This window comes from Tripterygium wilfordii, chromosome 22 (assembly GCF_013401445.1).
Source record: "Tripterygium wilfordii isolate XIE 37 chromosome 22, ASM1340144v1, whole genome shotgun sequence".
In the NCBI taxonomy this organism is placed as follows: Eukaryota; Viridiplantae; Streptophyta; class Magnoliopsida; order Celastrales; family Celastraceae; genus Tripterygium; species Tripterygium wilfordii.
In genome coordinates, this window is record NC_052253.1 from 13600105 (window position 1) to 13621774 (window position 21670).

A 21670-nucleotide genomic window follows, 5' to 3' on the forward strand; every position below is an offset into this window, starting at 1 on the left:
ACGCTTCTTAATTCAAGAAATGTTGCTATATGGTTTGGTAGGTGAAGTGCAGTGCTTGCATGACATAAAAATATTTTAATTGGATATTTAAAGATGAAATATTAGTTGTAATGATGGCAGGTACAGATTGTGTGAGCTAAGATGGCGTACAAAACCCTAACTACCCTTTGTGAAGTGAGTTTTGAGAACTAGAAGTGATAGAGATCCCAGTAAATGTGATCTCAGTCATCCCAATAATTAATTATACCCCTTGATTGATGTGCATCAGGTTTTGTGAACCCTTACACTTACACCAATCAATGGCTAAGATTGATTATTGGGATGACTGAGATTTCATTTACTGGGATTCCTAACATTTTTGTTTGTGAACATTTCGTTTTCCTTAAATATTCGGGAGCTCTATAATTCCTCGCGTGATTGCTCATATGATATCAAGTCATCCTCTTTTCTTTTTATATAAAGTAAAAAAAAAAAAAAAAAAAACATATGTAAGGAGAGAATGATGTGTCGTTGTTTGGATAAAAGTAAAAAATAGGTAATGTGACATTTAGTTTGTCTGTTAAATCCATAATTATTGTCGAGTTTAAAGCCCCCAAATCCGTGTCTTAACTACTCTACAATATTTTTTTTTACAATGGGACCCACAATCACAACTCATTTTGATTGCACATTGAATAAAGTCATTGGGGCTCTTACAAACTACACATGTCAAGCAATCCAATGAAAAATCTATGTGGGAGCTCATGCCTCCGGAGATGATTCAACTATGGTTAAGATGATGACTAACATGCCACTTAGCATGGGACCATGTTTGAACCATAAATAAATGTGTATCCATAAATATTATTTTGTTTTTCCTTTTGGGCTCAGCCTTGGCCCGTAGTGTTCGGCCTTTTCTTATCTTTTGCCATATAAAAAATTAGAGACACGTGAACTGAACATTATTATCAAATCCTGTAAATCCACATATATTAATATTATAGGGTTCTTAATTAATAAAAGTCTTTTAATTACTAATAAGTAAAGCAAACTGGTGCGGGCTTTGGTCCAACTTGAGAAGGACACTGACAGGGACATGAAAGCCGGCCCATGTTCATGTATTGACTCCTGACCATATCAAGTCACAATCTGGGCCATGATGGGCCTATACAGTTAGAGGCCTTGTCAAAGCTCCACTTCGTATTCACAATATAAATAAGACGCATAATTCCACAACCACCACTACTTGACACAAATGGGCTTTTCTAATTTTTAATTTTTATTTTCGTGTTACCTTTCTCATTGCACAAACACTAGTCTTACGGATACTAGTGTTTTTTATTAGTTGTCTCAAATGCTGAGATGAACATACACGATTTCTTATGAGTCATGTGGGGTATGTAGGGCCCACGATTTCTTTGCTCTTTAGATATTGTGGGTTTGAGTCTTATCGAGTAGAACTTCTATACGTTATCATGCTGACTTAGACTTAACACAAGTTATCCACTTCAGATCAAAGGAGCACACAGATTTGTTCTTTTGAATTGTCTCCAAAATATTTAATCGAGAAAATGTTTCATATGTGTGAGAGGAACTTGACATTTGCTTATTTTTAATTTACCATTTAATAGGTTACGTCGAAATGTTAGTCCCATTCTCTCCCATCAAAATTGATTATCTTAATAAATCTAATAAATTTAAATTTATGGAGACTAGTCTCATTCCTTTGGAAAACTCGTTGTATCCCTAACAATTTCCTGATTACATGTTATGGCTGATTATGATTGAATTTGTTAAGGATATATAGTGTTGCTGCATTCCTTTAGACCATTCAAAAAGAAAATATATATTTATTCTTTTCGTAGTGGCTTTTTAATTTTTTAATTAAATCAAATTAATGTAGTTTAAATGCGATTCCAAAAAAGAAAAAAAGAGACATCTGCCATAAAAAATTAAAAAAAAATAATCAAATCTTTGATATGGGTACAAAGTAAAGTTGCGGATTTGTAACCAAAAAACAAGAAGGAAGCTTTGAAATGGCACAACGTGGCTTTTCCTGGTGTCATCGAGTGGGTAGGTAGGCAGCTTTGTCAACTTCTTGGTGAATTTCACGGCCCCTTCTTTGTTGGGTCTCTGCGAATTTATTCATACGGAGAGAGAGAACAGGTGTTTTTGACATTGTGTCTCGAATGGTTAACACCCACCACCATTTAGAGACCTTTATCTTCTACACAAGTTATCAAATAGTCAAGATATTGACATCAGCCTACGCATAGTCTGGTTTTCTGTTGGTGGGTCTCTCTCAATCTACCTCTTTTTCTTCACGAAAATTTTGTAACTTTCAGTTTCCTGTGTTGTGGTTGAATCGTTATGGTTGCGTTTTGGGTTTGATTTTGGCAATTGATTGCGGTGTTTGGTTGCTGAGAAATGATATGAAAGGAATATGGAAAAGGTTTTTTAAAAGGTAATTATTATCTGAAGGTGTAATATTTTGATGATTTGCGGAGGTCTTGACGAAATTTTGGTATTTCTTTCTCTCGATCAATCATGTTCTTCTTTCAATGATTCTTGGTGTTTCCTGCCTTCTCTTTTCTTTTCTTTTCGTTTTTTACCGTGTGAATTGCTGGGTTGTTGTACTTGTATCAGTGTATGAATGAATGATAACATGATTGATGTTGGTAAATGATGCGTAAGCTTCTCCAGCTGTTTATCTGGGAATGATCTAAAATTCTTTAGTTTCGATTGATTTGGCAGTATTATGTTCTATGATTTTTTTTGGCTTTTTGGGGAGTTCTTGCTGTTTTAAAGCCATATCTTGAATTTGCAGCAACAGAGTTGTGCTCCATAAAGAGATGTCTGGATATCAGACATCACACCCTGAGTGTGTCTATGCTTCAAATCCCTATCATGAATGTGGTACAGATTGCCTTGAAAAGATCACGGAAGGCAAGGGACGAAAGGATAATAAGAAAAAATCAGGTTATTAGTTCATCATTCCTTTCAATGATTTGTCATAAGTGATGCTATAACTTATTGCCATACACATTGAAATTGAGTAAGAATGGCGTTCCAGTTTTTGAAGCTTACAGTCATGAATGATATCATATATTTGTCGGGCAATTGCTTTACCAAATACCCTGTTGGTTTATTAATGCTTTGCTTTTTGAGTTTGTATGGAAGTTCTGGTTATTCATAATATTTGCAAAGCAATCCATATGTGACTCTCTGTTATATTATCCCAATCTTAGATCGGAAATGTAATGAATATTTATGAGTTACATATGCAATAACCCTCATATTGTGCAGATAATGAGTTTATTGTGCATCCTGATTTAAGTTACACTGTTGGAACTTTTCACCCCTGTGACATATTAGTCTCCCATTGAATATATGGAGTGTAGTCTGTTATAAACAAGGAACTTGAACTAACTGTGCAAGTTGTATTTTTATGGAGAAACGTAATGCCCAAGAGCCAAACTGGACAGTATCTTGTGAGCTTCAGATCAAGCTGTTACGACTATATTCATAACATTGAACTCGCATCGCATCTAGGTGACATTGGGAGCTAATTCTAGTCATGATTTCTTGTTACTCTTAGTCCGGTAAGGAAAGTGTGACACCTTGGACTGTCGCCTCTACATGGGGAATGCAATAACCTCCGGGGTTCACTTCGACTAAACGAATCCTTGATATATAGATATATAGAAGTCTTGGATTAGGCGTTCTGGAATGTTTGGGACTTGGGTGAGCAAATTTTGATACTGGAATTCAGGATTGGATAAGTGGTGACCATTTTTGGTGTAAGATTTAATAACCTCATGAAGGATCTCTGGCGGCAAAATCATGAAGCCAAATAGGTCAAAGTGGATAGTACTTCACAAATGGATGGTCGGGTCATTACACACATGCCGCCATTTAGGGTACTTTTGTTAGGCAATCTAGATGTGGTGCTGAAGGTTGTTGTAACTTGTAAATACACAGGTCCTGCTCACTAATGATATTGTTGGATAAGAAAGCGAGTTAATTTTTCTTGGGATTTTTTTTTCCCTTTTTTGCCTTTGAAAATGGCCCTAGGGGTACAACTGAAGGCGGCTTTACCAAAAAGAAGGATGGAGGCAAAAATGTTCAACTAACTTGCACCAAAGCATCTAATCCTTTCCATGAATGTGATGAACTTTGCTTCAATAGAACTGTTGATGGAAAGTCTCATGGACAAGCTAAAGGTTCAGGTTTTCCTCCATTTTTGTATTCTTTTGCGTATGTGATCGTTGGAAGTAACTCGCCGTGCTTAAACTACTTCTTTCTCCTCTTTCTTTTCCTCTCCCACCTCTATGAAGGGTGAGCTGTGGTGGGTAACGGTGAATTGTCAAATTGAGGTTGTATTGAAGCAGAATAAAACTAAGGAAAGAGGAGGGTGGAAGGCCTAATGGTTCTGTATGCTCTTTGAATTTGGGACTATTATGGATACAGCGCTATTTCATTCTTGTCAATGAGCCCTCGAGGATCTCATGGTAGATTGAGTATTCTTGTGTCAACTAGAATGCCACCACTTCCTAAACTCGAGAGATCACTCAGAAATAGATATTTTCTCCAGGTGCTTCCTGGATACTGATAGGAAAATAGGCAAAAGCGATTTCCTTTTCACTGACTTTGAGTCTCCTATTCCTGAAAATGTGTTTTCTTGTAGATATAGGCACAAAATGATAATTTTCACATATTTTGATACAATTTACTTACTCGAGGTGGCTGCCGGTTGGCATGCAAACTGATAATTGAAAAACATAGCTCTGTATACATTTTTCGTCTACAGTTCATATTGTTCTTTGGCAGGTTTTTTGCAGAAGTTACATGTCATGTGCATACATGTTGAGAATTTAAGTGACAGCATTTTTTGAAGGATTGGTCCCTTACCATATCCTTTCTGTTCCAGGCTCCATTTTTAGCTTTGGCAGGAGAAAGAAGGGATCTGATTCTCAGCCAATGTCGCCGAGAAGTGGATTTGAATCTCAGCCAATGACGCCTAGGAATGGATTTGAATCTCCGGGAATGACGCCAAGGAATGGGTTTGATTCTCGGCCAAAGACTCCAAGAAATGGAAGTGATTCTTTTCCAACAAAGCCTCCAGCACTTGAGAAAGTTCCTGCCAAAAATGCAGCTAACCCTGGTGATTTTTCCTCACCCCGATCCAATTCTTTTTTCCATGAAAAGAATGGTGAATATTATTCCTCTACCGACTACGAAATCTATTCTAGAGATCAGTCTTTCAACAAAGCGAAGGTTCAATCTTCTCCGTCAATGCCTACATCTGGGACTATCACGGTAGTGCTCTTCCTCTCGATCTGCCTAATATGTTACTTAATATAACATTGCTGGTACCTTTGACTCATCTTTGTAGTTTTATGTTCCTGACAGCCTGATAATCCTGAAGATGCTACAAGGGATAGTAAAACTTTTGTTGCAACTGCAGCACCTACTGCAACAGAGATGGATAAAAAGCTCGGCTCACCTGAGACAGTTTATTCTTCTATCAGCGAGGATGCGAGAGAATTTACCTCCGATCCAGTTGTCCGATCCTCAAAATCAGTACCTATCCCTCCCTCACTCTCGTACTTTACATTTTTTTTACCTGTAAGTTATGAAGAACTTTCGAAGTCATGTGTCATTTATATGCATAAATGCGTTTTTTCCTCTATTTTATGGTTGATTGTTGTTGCTTGATTTCTCCGTATCTGACAGCCTGATCATTCAGACCCTTCGAACGGTAGTGTCACCTTCCATGCTACTGCAACACCAACCACACAGGAAAAGGATGCTAAGGACATGAGAGATCACACTTCTGATCAGAATGCCAGGTCTCTGAAGTTTACCTTTTCTGGTATTTCTCGTGCTTCAGAGGACAGTGATGAGGAAGAGGTTCAACCTGAAATTTCCCATGTTCTGGTCGGAAAATATCATGTTAAAGAAAGCTGTGCCTCCATTCTAAATTCCATCTTTGACAAGCATGGAGATATTGTTGCAAACTGTCACTTGGAGTCTGCTACCATGCGAGCTTATTATTTGGAGTCCGTTTGCTCTGTAGTCCAAGAGTTGCGATTTGCTTCATATATACAGATTCCAAAATCCAAAGTGAAAGGAATGTTGGCTGTTCTCAAAGATGTAGAGTCCGCAAACATTGATGTCAGCTGGCTGCATCGTTTACTAAATGAAATCATGGAGGCCAAGGAGCTTATGAATGAACATCAAGCAGTCGAGGCAGCAAAAGCTAACTGTGATTGCGCTCTGGAGTCAACGAGGAAAGAACTCGAGTCTCTGATGGAAAACGTTGCTCGAAAGGAAAAGGAACTTGCTGAAGCGGAGGCACGAGCGGCTCAAACCAAAGCTCGTTTGAGTGAACTTGAGCATGAATCTTCACAACTACGTGAGACAATGTCGTCCCATCAATCCAAAGTGGAAAGTTTTCGTGGCAAATCATTTGAAGATCGGCTCCTCTAAACGGTTCATCTTCGTTCTTTCTCGTGTCTGAATACTGATATAGATACATAATAGAATGCGGGATACATAGTTGCATAGTTGATATAAGTCTTTGTAGAGTAGGATCCATCTGGGTTTGTATACGTTAATACAATCAGTCTGTGTATCCTTTTCGTTTCTTTTTTTCTGTCATTTTCAAGAGAGATTGAACGAAAGCTAAGCTTTGTCCTTGCATGTCCATGTATTGAGTCGGTTTGTCCTCCGTTCATGAGAAATTCAAGGATGAATGATAAATGGGGTAAGAAAATGTTGGCTGGTTTTCCTTTTTTGTCCTGCTTGTTCTATGATGCATCATGTGTGTAGTGTTGGCCAAGTGAACGGATCCAAGGGTATTCGCTGATCTTATCATGATGTCTTGGTGGTTGATGCTAATCATGGCTTGTAAAAAATGTACCCAACATTCTTGCAAAATCATATGGCAAATCCTGGAAGGTCACAATCCAGCCACACATAGACATAACCCGAGGTTCCTTGCAAGTCCTCAGCATTACATATCCTCTCCCAATAGTTTCTCCTACGAAGAACGCTACTGTAAATGTTCAATCATCGAGAGTATAATTTATGATATATGAGTTAACTGTTAAAGAAAAGAAATCCCCCACTCATATGAAATCTGCCAACTCAATGTGCATCAACGCACTAGATTTCATTTCCCTCACCAAATGTCTTAGAGAACAGCCAAGCACATCTATAACAAAAGGCAAACCTGGTCCAAACTTTCTTGAAATCCAATGAAGACAATGAAAAACAAGATGCATGCATTCTGGGAAACTATTATCACCAAACAACAAATATCTGCTTACCTAGAAGATAAGATTCCCCCAACACAAATCATGTATTGCCCATCATCAATTTCTGCCTGGGCATTCTGTAAATCAGCTAAATCCGAGGAAAATGATGTAGCAATTTCCTTAGCTGCATGGAAACAGCAAGTAGAGTGTAAAGCTCAGACCAATTTCAAGCACAAGTTTTAGAAGGCAGTGCTTTTATATGGTCTCAAAAGAACCAGAGTGTGAAAACCACAGCTCTCCAGTTGAAGACAATACTTTTTGCTCAAACCAGGAATACAACTAAATTATCCAGGGACAACACGAGATTCAGCATCCAATTCTAATATCAGCACCGCTTTGCTAGGAGATTCAACTGTAAGCGCTGGATCATTGGATTTATCTTCAGCTTTCAAAGTTACTGACTGAGATGAGCAAAGGAATACTGTCAGATGATGTAAAAGTACCACCAAGACCATTTTGAGAGTTCACCTTTGCAGTGGCATTTGTAGAACACCATGGTTCACCGTTGGTATTTGAATGAAGCCACTCTGCACCCATGGAAGTAGGAGGAAATTCTTCTAAACTTGAAGCTGGTAAGACACGTCGTTTCAGAGCAAACTGGGTTCTCATCATATAGTGCAACTAGAGGAGAACTTCCCAAAATGATAGATGGACACTTTCTACGTGCCAAGGAAGCATCGTAGCCATCGATAGCAGCCTTAAAACTTGGACCATATTGTTTTCCGGCTCGTTTATTCGCAATTAAATCATGAAAACCATCACAGTGCATTAGAACCGATACCTACAAGCAAAGAGAATTGCTATATGTGGATAATTATTCTGGCAAAATAAAAGAGGAAACACATTCAAAGATCAGTGAGACCTTTCTCTGTTAATGTCATCACCATCATCATCATCATCTGAGCCTCATGCCAAATTATTTGGGGTCGGCTACATGAATTGAATCCATGAGAGATATTGGCTCCAAACAGGCGTTCGGCAAAATTTAACAATAATATATGCCATCACATCAGACAAACACAATTAAAGAACAGACTTCACCATTGACAACCAAGAGCACGCATAAAGGGCCAATTTAGTAGGAGAAAACAGAAATTCTCCGACATGCACATAAATATAACAGTAGAAACAAAATAGACATAAGATCCGGATCACGAAATACAAATGAGATGGATTCTGCACTTAATTTGGCTCGAAACAGGCTTTTTACAATTCAATAAAAGTTTCATCAAACAGAACAATAATGGACTTCAACATTGATTGACTAAGACACGATGCAAAAACCCAAATTTGATAGGGGGAATCCAAATGGAAAATTCTAAAAAATATAAGGAATACAAACTCAAAATAAGGTGAGAAAGATAAGATCCAGAAAGATAACGAATTTTATGCATCCTCACCCCTTTGCCACGAGAAGAAAAGCATAGATTCAGGAAGACGTATGGAATATCTAAGGTGAAGTACTGACATCAAATCAATTGTAAAGTCATCTTCATTATAACAATAAGTCATACAGCTCGGTCACATATCCTCGCATCCAATGTCAGACATTTGGTCCATTCAGAGTCAAGTTACGAAATTTTGTTCCCAACATATCCGACACGACATTTTCAGTAGTTCTAATATAGGCCTCCAGATAAAGTGAATGTAAGCAAGCCGAGGGTTTATAGTTCATAAAGGGAATGTGACCAAGCCGAGAGTTCATTGTTCACAATGTGAATGTGACCAAGCCGAGGGTTCATTGTTCACAACGTGAATGTCACCAGCCGAGGGTTCATTGTTCATAAAGTGAATGTGTGACCGAGCCGAGGATTTATTGTTGACAACGTGAATGTGACCAAGCCAACCAAGCCTTCATTGTTCATAAAGTGAATGTAACAAAGCTGAATGGTTCCTTATTCATAAAGTGAATGTAACCAAGCTGAATGGTTCATTGTTCAAAAAGTGAATGTAACCAAGCCAAGGGTTCATTGTCCAAAAAGTGAATGTAACCAAGCCGAGGATTCATTGTTCATAAAGTGAATGCAACCAAGATGCATGAGGGTCTTAACAAAGATATGCTATAGCGCAGCAAATGAAATAAATACATATCCAAGATGATGAAGGTCGCATCGATTGAAACAAATCAAGGAAAGACATTGCAATGTGCACCCATATGCATGCAAAGCATTGTTTATGCCTGAAGCAAAATGAAAATGACATAAATTCTATGAGGATTAATCTGCACAAAACACTCATGCAGTTATACATATGAATGCACCTTATCATGCAGCTTCAAATGATCACCAATGCAAGTTGTCTCGTAACCATCTACTTCATGCAGCAGCTTTTCTGCATATTTATGCTTTGCTCGATAATGTATTCTTGATACTTTGATAAGAGGAAATTATTAAACCTGTGAATGACATAGCCAGTTAAGAATGGGTATAAACCTCCCTACTCGAGCTAAAGTGATAACAAGAACAATTGACAGTATCTCATTTTCGTACCCAAAACATTCTATCCAGATAACTGTTGAGTGTTGAGCAGAAGCCATCGGCCCATCCAGCTAGACGATACAAGGGCTTGTATGTAAAAATGAAGGCCCATGCAGTATCAGAGAAAATTGAGGACTGTCAAGTTACCATATGTGTTTTACATATTCACCTGTATCAATGTATCTGCCTGACACTTGCACTGTGAAGATCATTAGTTCTACAATTATATGTATGCATTAGAAAAAATCAAAAGGAATTATAAGACTTTTTTACCAAGCTGGCAACAGGAAACTCTGGAAGGTGTCCTGATTGTTTTTTAGCAAGCAAATCACCAGGTCCACCAAGAAGAAGATCCATGTTTGCTAACTAAGAAACCATCTGATGATTTTTTTCATCACCTTTAACCGTTCTAGGCTACTTGTTGTTGATGCCAATAAGCAATAATATACATTTAGACTTCCTCACACCCCGACCAAATCGTCCTCTAAGTAAGTTGCTGCAACTGAGGTATTCCAAATCTCTCAGCATTCATAACAACCATCATTGATCATAGTTGTCAAAGGCGCAAGGCGAAAAGGTCTTCTATCGCTTGAGGCACAAGGTGCACTTAAAGCGCACATCTCCACCTTACAATCCTATCGATCATTTGATCTTATGTGAATATGTAGAACTGTAAGCATCATCAATAAAATCTAACAAGAGCAACATTTTACAAAGCTCCAAATCCATTGTCATGGTATAAATATCCATGTGCAATGCATCATTCTATAAATCCTAAAAATCTTTCAATGTGAAGAGCCTGAAATACTCATGGGCTTTAATCTTCACAAGTAAGCCTTCACCAAAAACTTAATGATAATAACCCACCATTGCAAGTAAAATCAAGCAGTAAGCCAAAAGCCAAACTCATTAAGAATGGATTTAGTTAGAAATTGTGAATCTTAAAAAGGGGGGGAAAACAATGTACTACAGACTCAAAAAACAACAAAATGTCTATAGAAATTTACGCATACCGCGCCATGTGATTGAACAACTGAGAGCGTAAGTGCCATAAAAACAACCTCAGGCCACAGAAAGGACATTCCCGAATAACACAAGCATCAAAGCTGTGAAAAACATATTTGAGTGAATCATTAAGGTTAATAAACAACTTCAACAGACAACTCGAAATCATCGAAGAATTTATTAAGTGCAACTGTGTCTTTCGCCCGAATAAAATAACATCTACACGATTGAACAAGAAATATTACTCAATCTAGAACACAAATTTTGAGTTTATATCCGATATCCGATTTCTTGAAGAAATTGTACGAAGATAGGACGCCGTCTATTTGAATAGAAATTCATAACCAAACAATCATGAAAACCCTAAGTTCACAGCCAACTTTCCCCCAATAATTCCCAGCAACCAAACAAGGAACTGAAAACGAGAGATCAATGAAAGGAAAAGCTATAGAAAAAGGAAACCCGAAAACCAGAGATTAGTGAAAAAGGAAGCTCTATATTGTCGTCAAACACCAGTCCAGTTCTCTTAAGAAACTTGACGAGATTAGTGAAAAGAAATTCAACACCAAACAATCATGAAAACCTTCACGGCCAACGTTCCCCAATAATTCCCAGCAACCAAAGAAAGAAATCTGAAAACGAGAGAATAGTGAAAGGAAACGTAGAGTGTATCGCAAAACACCAGATTACATAAGAAAGTTACCCAAACGATTTGCCCGCAGCCGATCAAGGAAAGCCGAAAACCAGAGATTAGCGAAAGATGAAGCGCTTCGTCGAACACCAATTCTCTTACTTCGATGAGAATGTTTTTCTTATAGTAATTTCACCGACATATGCTAATCCTTAAATTACATACCTACAACTCATAACGGTCACTGCTTTGAAATTATTTGATCAACGGCGTAGATTATGTCTTTTTTATAAGTCATCACCGACATATGTCACCGAATTAATGAATCAGCGAAACACTTCTCACGCTTTCGCCCGCGTCGCAATTACTTGATTAACGGCGCAGATCCGGTCCTTTTTTTTTCTTACTTGATGAACGGTGTCTCTTTTATATGCTTTAAGAGGGTCAAGGAAGAAAAATAAACTGTTGAGTGGCAGCCATCGGCCCATCCAGCTAGATGATACATGGGACTGAATGTAAAAACGAAGGCCCGTGCAGTTCAGAGGAAATTGAGGACTTTCCAACTTACAATCTGCGTTTTACATTATTCACCTGTATCAACGTATCTACCTGACACTTGCACTGAAAGATCATTAGTTCTACAATTATATGCATGCATTAGAAAGAACAAAAAGGAATTATCGGACTTTTTTACCAAGCCGGCAATAGGAAACTCTTGGAAGGTGTCCTGATTGTTTCTTACCATGCAAATCACCAGGTCTGGTCCACCAAGAAGAAGATCCATAATTGCCAAGTAAAAACCATCTGATGATTTTGTTCGATCTGCACCTCTAACCGTTCAAGGCTACTTGCCGTTGATGCCAATACCCAATAATATACATTTAGACTTCCTCACAACCTGACCAAATCGTCCCCTCACTCCCTAAGTTGGTGCAACTGAGGTATTCCAAATCTCTCAGCATTCATAACAATCATCATAAATGCATCTGGAACATCGACGCCAATCTCTATTACTTGAGTGGAAAGAAGAATATATGTGTTTCCCCAGATCTAAAGTGTCTCAACGCTTCATCTTTCTCATCACTATTCAGTTTTCCATGTAATAATCCAACAGTTGTAATCCTCAAACATGTCTGATATAACTTCAAGCTCTGCTTAAGCAGCACGAAGTTGAGCAGTTGCTCAGATTGTTCAATGACTGGATATACTAGATACACTTTCCCACCATCTTCTAACTCATTAGGCATCATCTGTTCCACATGAGAGGTTTTCAGGTGCTGAATAACATCAAAAGTAATGGAAAAAAGAATTCACAAAATTCTTACTGTTATGCCCAACAAATTAGTAAATACAAGTCAAAAGCCATTGTACAAATTAATCCATCAATCCCTTCAATTATAAATTATGACAAACTGAATTCTGTTTAACTATATGTCTCAGAAACCAAGATTAAGACAGCAATTGTTTCATTCCACAATAATTAAACAATAAACATAACCAGGGTCCACGATTTAATCCATCAAAAGGTTTCCTTTCGTATGTTCATTTCTTGCGTCGTTCCACGTCTAGCATAAACATTCTCCTTTATGCCACACTTATTCCTTTTCAGCTAGTAATCTATTAATAGTAAACACCCTTCAATTTCAAGGGACTCTTTGATCACACAAAACGCCATGAAACACTTGACATTGACATGTACTTCTACCTAGAAATAGGCCAAGAAATTGCACATATTGTTGTAACGTTTCCCACAAGAAATTGCATTCGCCAAAATCAATCTTAAGGCATTCAGCTTTACTGGTTCCATCCAAACAATAAAGGAATGCAAAAGTAAGCAGAATTAAACAATAGCATGTAATCCTGTTGTTTGCAATTGGAAATAACAAAAAGAAAAAATGGAAAATGAACCTGCATAACCATGTGTCTCCCTCCAGTAACGATTTTGATATGAGATAAACAAAGCTCTTCAAATTTCCAAAAGCAATGTGGGTTTGCCTCAACTGGTAAGCAAAGATCTTATTTAATTGCTTTCACAAAGCAATGATGAAGATAGTAAGTATCAAATTTATCATTAATTGCCTTATTGTCTTCAAAAGCATAAATCAATTGTAATGCTAATCAACTTGGTACTATTACATCATTAAAGTTCCATGAAGCATCCATCTTGTTTAATATATCAAACAAGTAAAATGAGAGATACAAGACCCTTACCTTGTACACGTTCTCAAAGCCACTATCATTTCCTTCAATAAGGTATTTCAACTGGAACTCTTCCCGGAGGTAGTCAGTTATCTGTGATTTAGAATCAAAGGAGAAATAATTCTCAGTCTAGTCCATTAAACGAAAGGAACTATGGAACCAACCCAAAAACTTCAGGGATTTGTGGGGTCTATTCAGCAATAATAGCACTAAACTTCATAGCTTACTACCCTTGCTGGAAGGAAGTTTTAATACTATAAGACTTCAAATCGATCGAATCAACAAATTTTTTTTCCAATTTTCATCGAACACTGTCCATATTGCAAATAACATAGGGTCATGAGTTCAAAACGTGAAAGAACCAATCCGCAGAGGGGGGAATACTACATACATCTTACCTTTCCCCTATCACGCTTCTTCTACAAGAACCATGTGCAAAGGAGCTGTTAAAACTCTGCATTACAAATAATAGAATGTTGGTAACATATCCTCGCATCCAATGTCACAGACATTTGGTCCATTCAGATTCAAGTTGTGAAATTTTGTTCCCAGCATATCCGACACCACATTTTCAGTAGTTCTAATATATCTTTCTAGATAAAGTGAATGTAACCAAGCTGAGGGTTCATTGTTCACAACGTGAATGTAACCAAGCTGAGGAATCATTTTTCATAAAGCGAATGTAACAAAGCCGAGGGTTCAAAAGCAAATGTAACAAAGCCGAGGGTTCAGTGTTCAAAAAGCGAATGTAACATAGCCGAGGGTCCCGCGTTCAAAAAGAAAATGTAACCAAGCCGAGTGTTCGTTGTTCAAAAAGCGAATGTAACCAAGCTGAGGGTTCAAATTCATTGTTCATAAAGCGAACGTAACCAAACCGAGGTTTCATTGTTCAAAAAGCGAACGTAACCAAGCCGAGGGTTCCATGTTCAAAAAGCGAATGTAACATAGTTGAGGGTCCCGTGTTCAAAAAGCAAATGTAACCAAGCCTTCATTGTTCATAAAGCAAACGTAACCAAGCCGAGGGTTCATTGTTCAAAAAGCGAATGTAACCAAGCCGAGGTTTCAGTGTTCAAAAAGCGAGCGTAACCAAGCAGAGGATTCATTGTTCATAAAGCGAACGTAGCCAAGCCGAGGGTTCATTGTTCAAAAAGCGAACGTAACCAAGTCGAGGGTTCAGTGTTCAAAAAGCGAACGTAACCTAGCCGAGGGTCCCGTGTTCAAAAAGCGAACGTAACCAAGCCGAGGGTTCATTGTTCAAAAAGCATATGTAACCAAGCCGAGGGTTCATTGTTCATAAAGTGATGAAACAGTACGCCAAAAGCCATTAAGAATGGATTTAGTTACAAATTGTGAATCTTAGAAAGGGAAAAAAAACAATGTAATACAGAATCAAAAACACCAAAATGTCTATAGAGATTTATGCATACCGGGCCACGTGATTGAACAACTGAGAGCGTAAGTGCCATACAAAACAACCTTAGGCTACAGACAGGACGTTCCCAAAAAACATAAGCCTCTAAGCTGCCAAAAAACATATTTGAGTGAATCATTAAGGTTAACAAACAACTTCAACAGACAACTCGAAATCTTCTAAGATTGTATTAAGTGCAACTGTATCTTCCGCATAAATAAAATAACATCTGCAATTTCTTGAAGGAATTGTACGAAGATAGGACGCCGTCTATTTGAAAGAAACTCAAAACCAAACAGTCATGAAAACCCTAAGTTCCTGGCGAACTTTTCCCCAATAATTCCCAGCAACCAAACAAGGAAATCTGAAAACGAGAGATTAGTGAAAGGAAACGCTAGAGAGTGTCGTAAAACACCAGATTACAGAAGAAAGTTCAATACCCATGTCAAAGATATCAACAAAATATCAATGATATCTTTGACAAATCAACAAAATCTTTGAATTTGTCAAAGATATCAACAACATCTTTGATTTACTTTATTGACATTATTTTTCTTACTTTTCCTTTCTAACGCCTATATAAAGGCATGTTGTACACAATCAACATATAGTGAAATACAGATCTTTTACTTCTCTAACATATCCTTTTACTTCTCTAACATGGTATCGGAGCCTTGGTAATCACTGTCCCATTTCATATCAGTTTCTCACCTTCAAATTCTATTTCATCTTTCTTGCCTACTGCAGTCCTTTCTTTCGTCATTCCTTGATCTGGTTGTTATATTTGCACCTGTCTATTGCACTTATGGACAAATCAGATATCTCTCAACCCATCAACATTGTGTTAGATGGGCGTAACTACGTTTTATGGGCACAAGCCATGTGCAGCTTTCTCAAGGGTAGGAGACTTTGGCGATATGTCACTGGTGATTTCATTCTACCTACACAATCCCAAGATGAAGCTGATGATAAGTTTGCTGAACGTTTAGAAACTTGGGATAGCAAAAATCATCAAATCATCACTTGGTTTCGTAATACTTCAGTATCCTCCATCAATCTTCACTTTGGTCGATTTGATACTGCCAAAACTCTCTGGGATCATCTTGCTCATCGTTACACTGCCACCGATCTCTCTCATCAATATCAGATAATTCAGAATCTCAATCAGCTACGTCAACAATCCGGACAAACTGTCACTGACTTTCACTCTCAAATGCAGTTTCTCTGGGATCAACTCACTCCTACTGAACCAGTCTGGAAGAATACTGAAGATGCCAAAGCTTTTACCACATATAAAGACCATCGCCGGCTGATTCAATTTCTTATGGCCTTACAAGATATTTTTGAGCCTACTCGTGCAGCCTTACTTCATCAGAAGCCATTACCCACTCTTAATCAAGCCCTTGATGATCTTGTTTCTGAAGAAACACGGCTCTCAATCCGTCAACCACGACATCTCGACACAGTACTTGCCACTCCTCAGGTACACCAAACAAAGAAAGCTGACACTTCTTCAAAGTGTCGATATTGTCATCTATCTGGTCATATGATACTTACATGTCCAACTCGCAAATGTCGCATATGTCGCAAAATTGGACCAAGACACTATGAACAAGATTGTCCCAGCAAAGGTGGATCAACTCAGGGCACTCATTCCAGAACACATCTTTCCGCTGCCACAACTGATCATACTGCACAGGAGAGTCCTGAACATGTACCCACAACCACTCAATTGACCAGTGATCTTGAGTCACTACTTCGTCAATTCCTTTCTAACTCTGGTAACCATTCTATTTCAGCATCCACCACTGTGTCAGGTAAATCATCATCATGGTTCTTTGACTCAGCATGTTGCAATCATATGACTGCTGACTCTACTCTTTTCACTTCCACACAATCTTCTTCGCATTTGCCATCTATACAAACTGCCAATGGTTCAAGGATAAAAGCTAGTCATATTGGTCACATATCTACTCCAAACCTATCAGTGTCCAATACATTTCTTATTCCACAACTCACTTTGAACCTGTTATCCGTTGGTCAGTTATGTGAACTTGGTCTTAATATTCTATTTACTCCTTCTGGCTGTTCTGTACAGGATCCGAAGACGGGACAGATGCTTGGGACAGGCCGTAAAGTTGGGCGACTGTATGAGCTCATCTCTTTGCACCCCTTGCATCCTACTCTCCCGTGTCATCAGTTTGCTGCATCCACAGTTCCAGCTTCCTCTTTGAGTCTCTGGCATTCTCGATTGGGTCATGCTTCTGTTAGTCGTATTCAGTCTCTTGTTTCTCATGGTCATTTGGGAATTGTTTCTAATAATCATTTTGATTGTTTAACTTGTCCTCTAGCTAAACAATCTGTTTTATCGTTCAATAATAGTGATTCTGTTTCTCATGCACCTTTTGACCTTGTGCACTCTGACATTTGGGGACCTTCTCCTACTGCTTCTATGGGGGGATCCAAATATTTTGTAATTTTTGTCGATGATTACTCTCGTTTTACATGGATCTATCTCATGAAAACTCGTTCTGAATTTACTACAATCTATCATGAATTTTCTCAGATGATTAAAACTCAGTTTTCATGTCCTATTAAAACTTTTCGCACTGATAATGCCATGGAATATAAGGATTCTAAATTCTTAACCATTTTACATGACCATGGCACTATTTGTCAGCGTTCTTGTCCAGGTACTTCCCAACAAAATGGAAGAGCCGAACGTAAACATCGACACATATTAGATACTGTTCGGGCTCTTCTTATCTCTGCCTCTTGTCCTGCACATTTTTGGGGTGAAGCAGCTCTCACTGCTGTGTTTACCATCAATCGGATTCCTTCATCAGTCATTGGTAATCAATCGCCTTATGAACGTCTTTATGGGTCTGTTCCTAACTACAATTTACTCAAAGTATTTGGATGTGTTTGTTTTGTTTTCCTTCAACCACATGAACACACTAAATTAGAACCTCGTACTCGTCTTTGCTGTTTTCTTGGGTATGGGATAGAACATAAAGGTTATAGATGTTGGGATCCTATCTCCAAACGACTTCGCATTTCTCGTCATGTCGTATTTCTGGAAAACACTTTGTTCTCCTCAGTATCACATTTCTTATCTCTTCCTTCTCCCACTAACATGGTTGATCTATTTCCTGATGAACCATCTCCCTCTGAGTCTCATACAGGTGACACTCAAATTACTTTGCCTGCTCCTGAACTGTCTTCCTTGTCTGATGGATCTACTGCAGACACTACCAGTTCCCCTACTCTTCGACGCTCTACCCGGGTAAGAGAACTTCCTATTAAACTTCGTGATTTTCAGTGTTTTGCCACTACTCTTACCTTATATGAGCCTCAGTTCTATTCGGAGGCCAAATCTAATCCTGTTTGGCAACAAGCTATGTCTGAAGAATTGCAGGCACTTGAGCAATCTCATACTTGGGATCTTGTTTCTCTCCCACCAGATAAGTCTGCTATTGGTTGCAAATGGGTTTACAAAATAAAAACCAAGTCTGATGGTTCTATTGAGCGATACAAAGCCCGTCTTGTTGCTAAAGGCTTTACTCAGGAGTATGGCATTGATTATGAAGAGACATTTGCTCCAGTTGCTCGTCTTACTTCAGTACGCAGTCTGTTAGCTATTGCTGCTGCTAGAGGTTGGACATTGTCACAGATGGATGTGAAGAATGCCTTCCTCAATGGTGATCTTGCTGAAGAAGTCTATATGAAACCTCCTCCTGGCTATTCACATCCCCCTAATACAGTCTGTCGCCTTCGTCGTGCCTTATATGGCCTCAAACAAGCTCCACGCGCATGGTTTGCCAAGTTTAGCTCTACTATTCAACAACGTGGTTTTCAATCCAGTTCTTATGACTCAACATTCTTTGTTCGTCGGACAGCCTTAGGCTGTGTTTTTCTACTAATTTATGTCTATGACATGATTATTACAGGAGATGATTATTCTGGTATCACTGATCTTAAGGAATATCTTCAACAACAATTTGAGATAAAGGATCTTGGTTCTCTAAGTTACTTTCTTGGCCTTGAAGTACTCTCGGCCACTACCGGGTACTATTTATCTCAGGCTAAGTATGCTTCTGATTTACTTGCTCGAGCAGGTCTCACAAATAGTAAGATTACTTCTACTCCATTGGAACCTAATATCAAGCTTAAACCTTCTGATGGTACTCCTCTCAGTGATATCACCCTCTATCGACAATTGGTTGGTAGTCTCGTATATCTTACTGTCACCCGCCCTGATATAGCCTATGTTGTACATGTTGTTAGTCAATTCATGTCAGCTCCTCGCTCTTCCCACTATGAAGCAGTCATTCATATATTGCGTTATATCAAAGCAACTCTTTATTATGGCCTTCATTTTTCTGCTGCTTCCTCACTTGAGTTGCGCGCCTACTCTGACTCCGATTGGGCCGGTGATCCCACTGATAGACGATCAACCACTGGCTTTTGCATCTTGTTAGGGGATTCTCTCATTTCTTGGCGAAGCAAGAAGCAGACTTCAGTTGCTCGTTCGAGCACGGAGGCTGAATATCGTGCACTTGCTACTACCACTCAAGAAATTGTTTGGCTTCGTTGGCTTCTTGGAGATATGGGAGTTCAATCTCCCAGTCCTACACCTCTATTTTGTGATAATAGAAGTGCAATCCACATTGCTCACAATGATGTTTACCATGAGCGTACCAAACACATTGAGATTGATTGCCATTTTACTCGTCAGCATGTCACACAGGGAACTATTCAACTCTGCTCAATATCTACCCTTGACCAACCTGCTGATCTCTTCACCAAGCCACTCCTGCCAGGTCGTTTCAGAGACTTAGTTTCCAAACTCAAGCTTACTTCTACTGCACCAACTTGAGTTTGTGGGGGGATGTCAAAGATATCAGCAAAATATCAATGATATCTTTGACAAATCAACAAAATCTTTGAATTTGTCAAAGATATCAACAACATCTTTGATTTACTTTATTGACATTATTTTTCTTACTTTTCCTTTCTAACGCCTATATAAAGGCATGTTGTACACAATCAACATTAGGGCTGGGACTGGGTCGGTTTTATCGGCCATTACCGGTCAACCGACCCATTATCGGCCAAACAATAATCAACCATCAACCGACCCACAAAGTCGGGCCGATAATATCACCCGACCCATGTATAGATGGGTCGGTTGATGGTTTTTAAAATACCTTAAAGTCGGTTGGTCGATAATTATCGGCCAACCGACTATTTTAAAAAATTAATATAAAAGTATAAATATTAACTATATTATTAGTTAAATTAATATATATTACCATATTATTAGTTAAATTAATAAAATTATGCTTTTAGTTTTTTCCTCATTTTATTAATTTATATTTGATACAATTAATACTTAATAGATAATTACATATTTAATTATTTATATATGATGAGTTGAAAGTCGGTTGTTACCATCAACCGACCCATTGAGCAACCGACTTTGTCGGTTGTCAACCATTACCCGACCCACAAAGGTCGGGCCGATAATGGTTTTCATATTTATGCAAAGTCGGTTGGTCGGGTCGGGCCGATAATTGGCCGATAATCAACCGACCCGACCCAATCCCAGCCCTAATCAACATATAGTCAAATACAGATCTTTTACTTCTCTAACATATCCTTTTACTTCTCTAACAACCCAAACAAGTTGTCAGCACGAGAACCAGAGATTAGTGAAAAAGGAAGCTCTATAGATTTTCGTCAAACACCAGTTCTGTTAGGAAACTTCCATGCCTCAACAACTCCCGGAACCAAACAAGGAAAAGACGAGATTAGTGAAAAGAAATTGAAAACCAAACAATCATGAAAACCGTAAGTTCACGGCGAACAACCAAATAAGGAAATCTGAAAACGAGAGATTATTGAAAGGAAACGTAGAGAGTGTCGTCAAACACGAGATTACAAAAGAAAGTTGAATACCCAAACGATTTGCTAGCAGCCAATCAAGGAAAGCCGAAAACCAGAAATTAACGAGAAAGGAAGCATGTCAAGGACTCAATCGTCTGCACAAATATAGACGTTAGCGAAACCACCAATAAAGACGGTCACCCGCGTCCAAATTATGGAACACGGTGTGATCCTGTCTTTCCTATAGGAATATATCACCGACATAAATCAAAACGGTCATCCGAGTTGAAAATATTCGATTTAACGGTGTAGATCATGTCTTTTATAATCTCATCACCGCCATGTGTCACTCAATCCTAATGAATCAAGCGAAACACTTCTGGCTCTGGCGCTTTCACCCTCATCGCAATTACTTGATGGACGGTGTAGATCCAGCCTTTTTTATAATCCTTATTTATTTATGAATGCAGTCCTTATTTTTTCAAAGCTTGTCCGCATTGTTAGTCAAGTTTAAAAAAAATATTAAATATTGAAAACATAATAAATATTGAAAATTAAAAAAAAAAGACTATTTTCTTCTTCTCAATAAAAGATTTGTGGGGGCTTTTTCATCCAAACAATCAGTGTTTCTTATAGATTAGCATATATATATGCTTTAGAGCATCTACAGTGGTGCTTGTAATATCAAGCACTCCAAAAACCATTCTCTTTCTTTTCTTTTATCCTGCGTGGCACAATTTGATTGGATGAGTGAATC

At 38.3% G+C, this 21670-nt stretch overlaps 2 protein-coding genes across 14 annotated transcripts; one reads left to right on the forward strand and one right to left on the reverse strand.

The window, feature by feature from the left end:
* The first annotated feature begins 113 nt into the window (after nucleotides 1-113).
* On the forward strand, nucleotides 114-6776 carry LOC119991581. The gene is made up of 8 exons (XM_038837920.1): nucleotides 114-120; nucleotides 269-360; nucleotides 2256-2443; nucleotides 2807-2958; nucleotides 4910-5298; nucleotides 5392-5607; nucleotides 5716-6460; nucleotides 6493-6776. The coding sequence occupies exons 1-8, from the start codon at nucleotides 114-116 to the stop codon at nucleotides 6507-6509; spliced, it is 1806 nt and encodes a 601-aa protein (XP_038693848.1). The 3' UTR covers nucleotides 6510-6776.
* Nucleotides 6777-7117: 341 nt separating this feature from the next.
* On the reverse strand, nucleotides 7118-15461 carry LOC119991793. Of its 13 annotated transcripts, XR_005466268.1 has the most exons (7): nucleotides 15041-15461; nucleotides 13626-13706; nucleotides 13323-13414; nucleotides 11487-12664; nucleotides 10792-10884; nucleotides 9791-10413; nucleotides 7118-9696 (listed from the first exon to the last, which is right to left on the reverse strand). XR_005466268.1 is itself a non-coding variant. In XM_038838257.1 (4 exons), exons 1-4 carry the CDS (start codon nucleotides 15161-15163, stop codon nucleotides 13058-13060), a joined length of 450 nt encoding a protein of 149 aa, XP_038694185.1. In that variant the 5' UTR covers nucleotides 15164-15461; the 3' UTR covers nucleotides 12698-13057. The 13 variants fall into 13 exon arrangements, 1 of the variants encoding a protein (XP_038694185.1); XR_005466270.1 differs by lacking the exon at nucleotides 10792-10884; XR_005466264.1 differs by having other exon boundaries at nucleotides 9791-10884.
* Between the last annotated feature and the right edge of the window lie 6209 nt (nucleotides 15462-21670).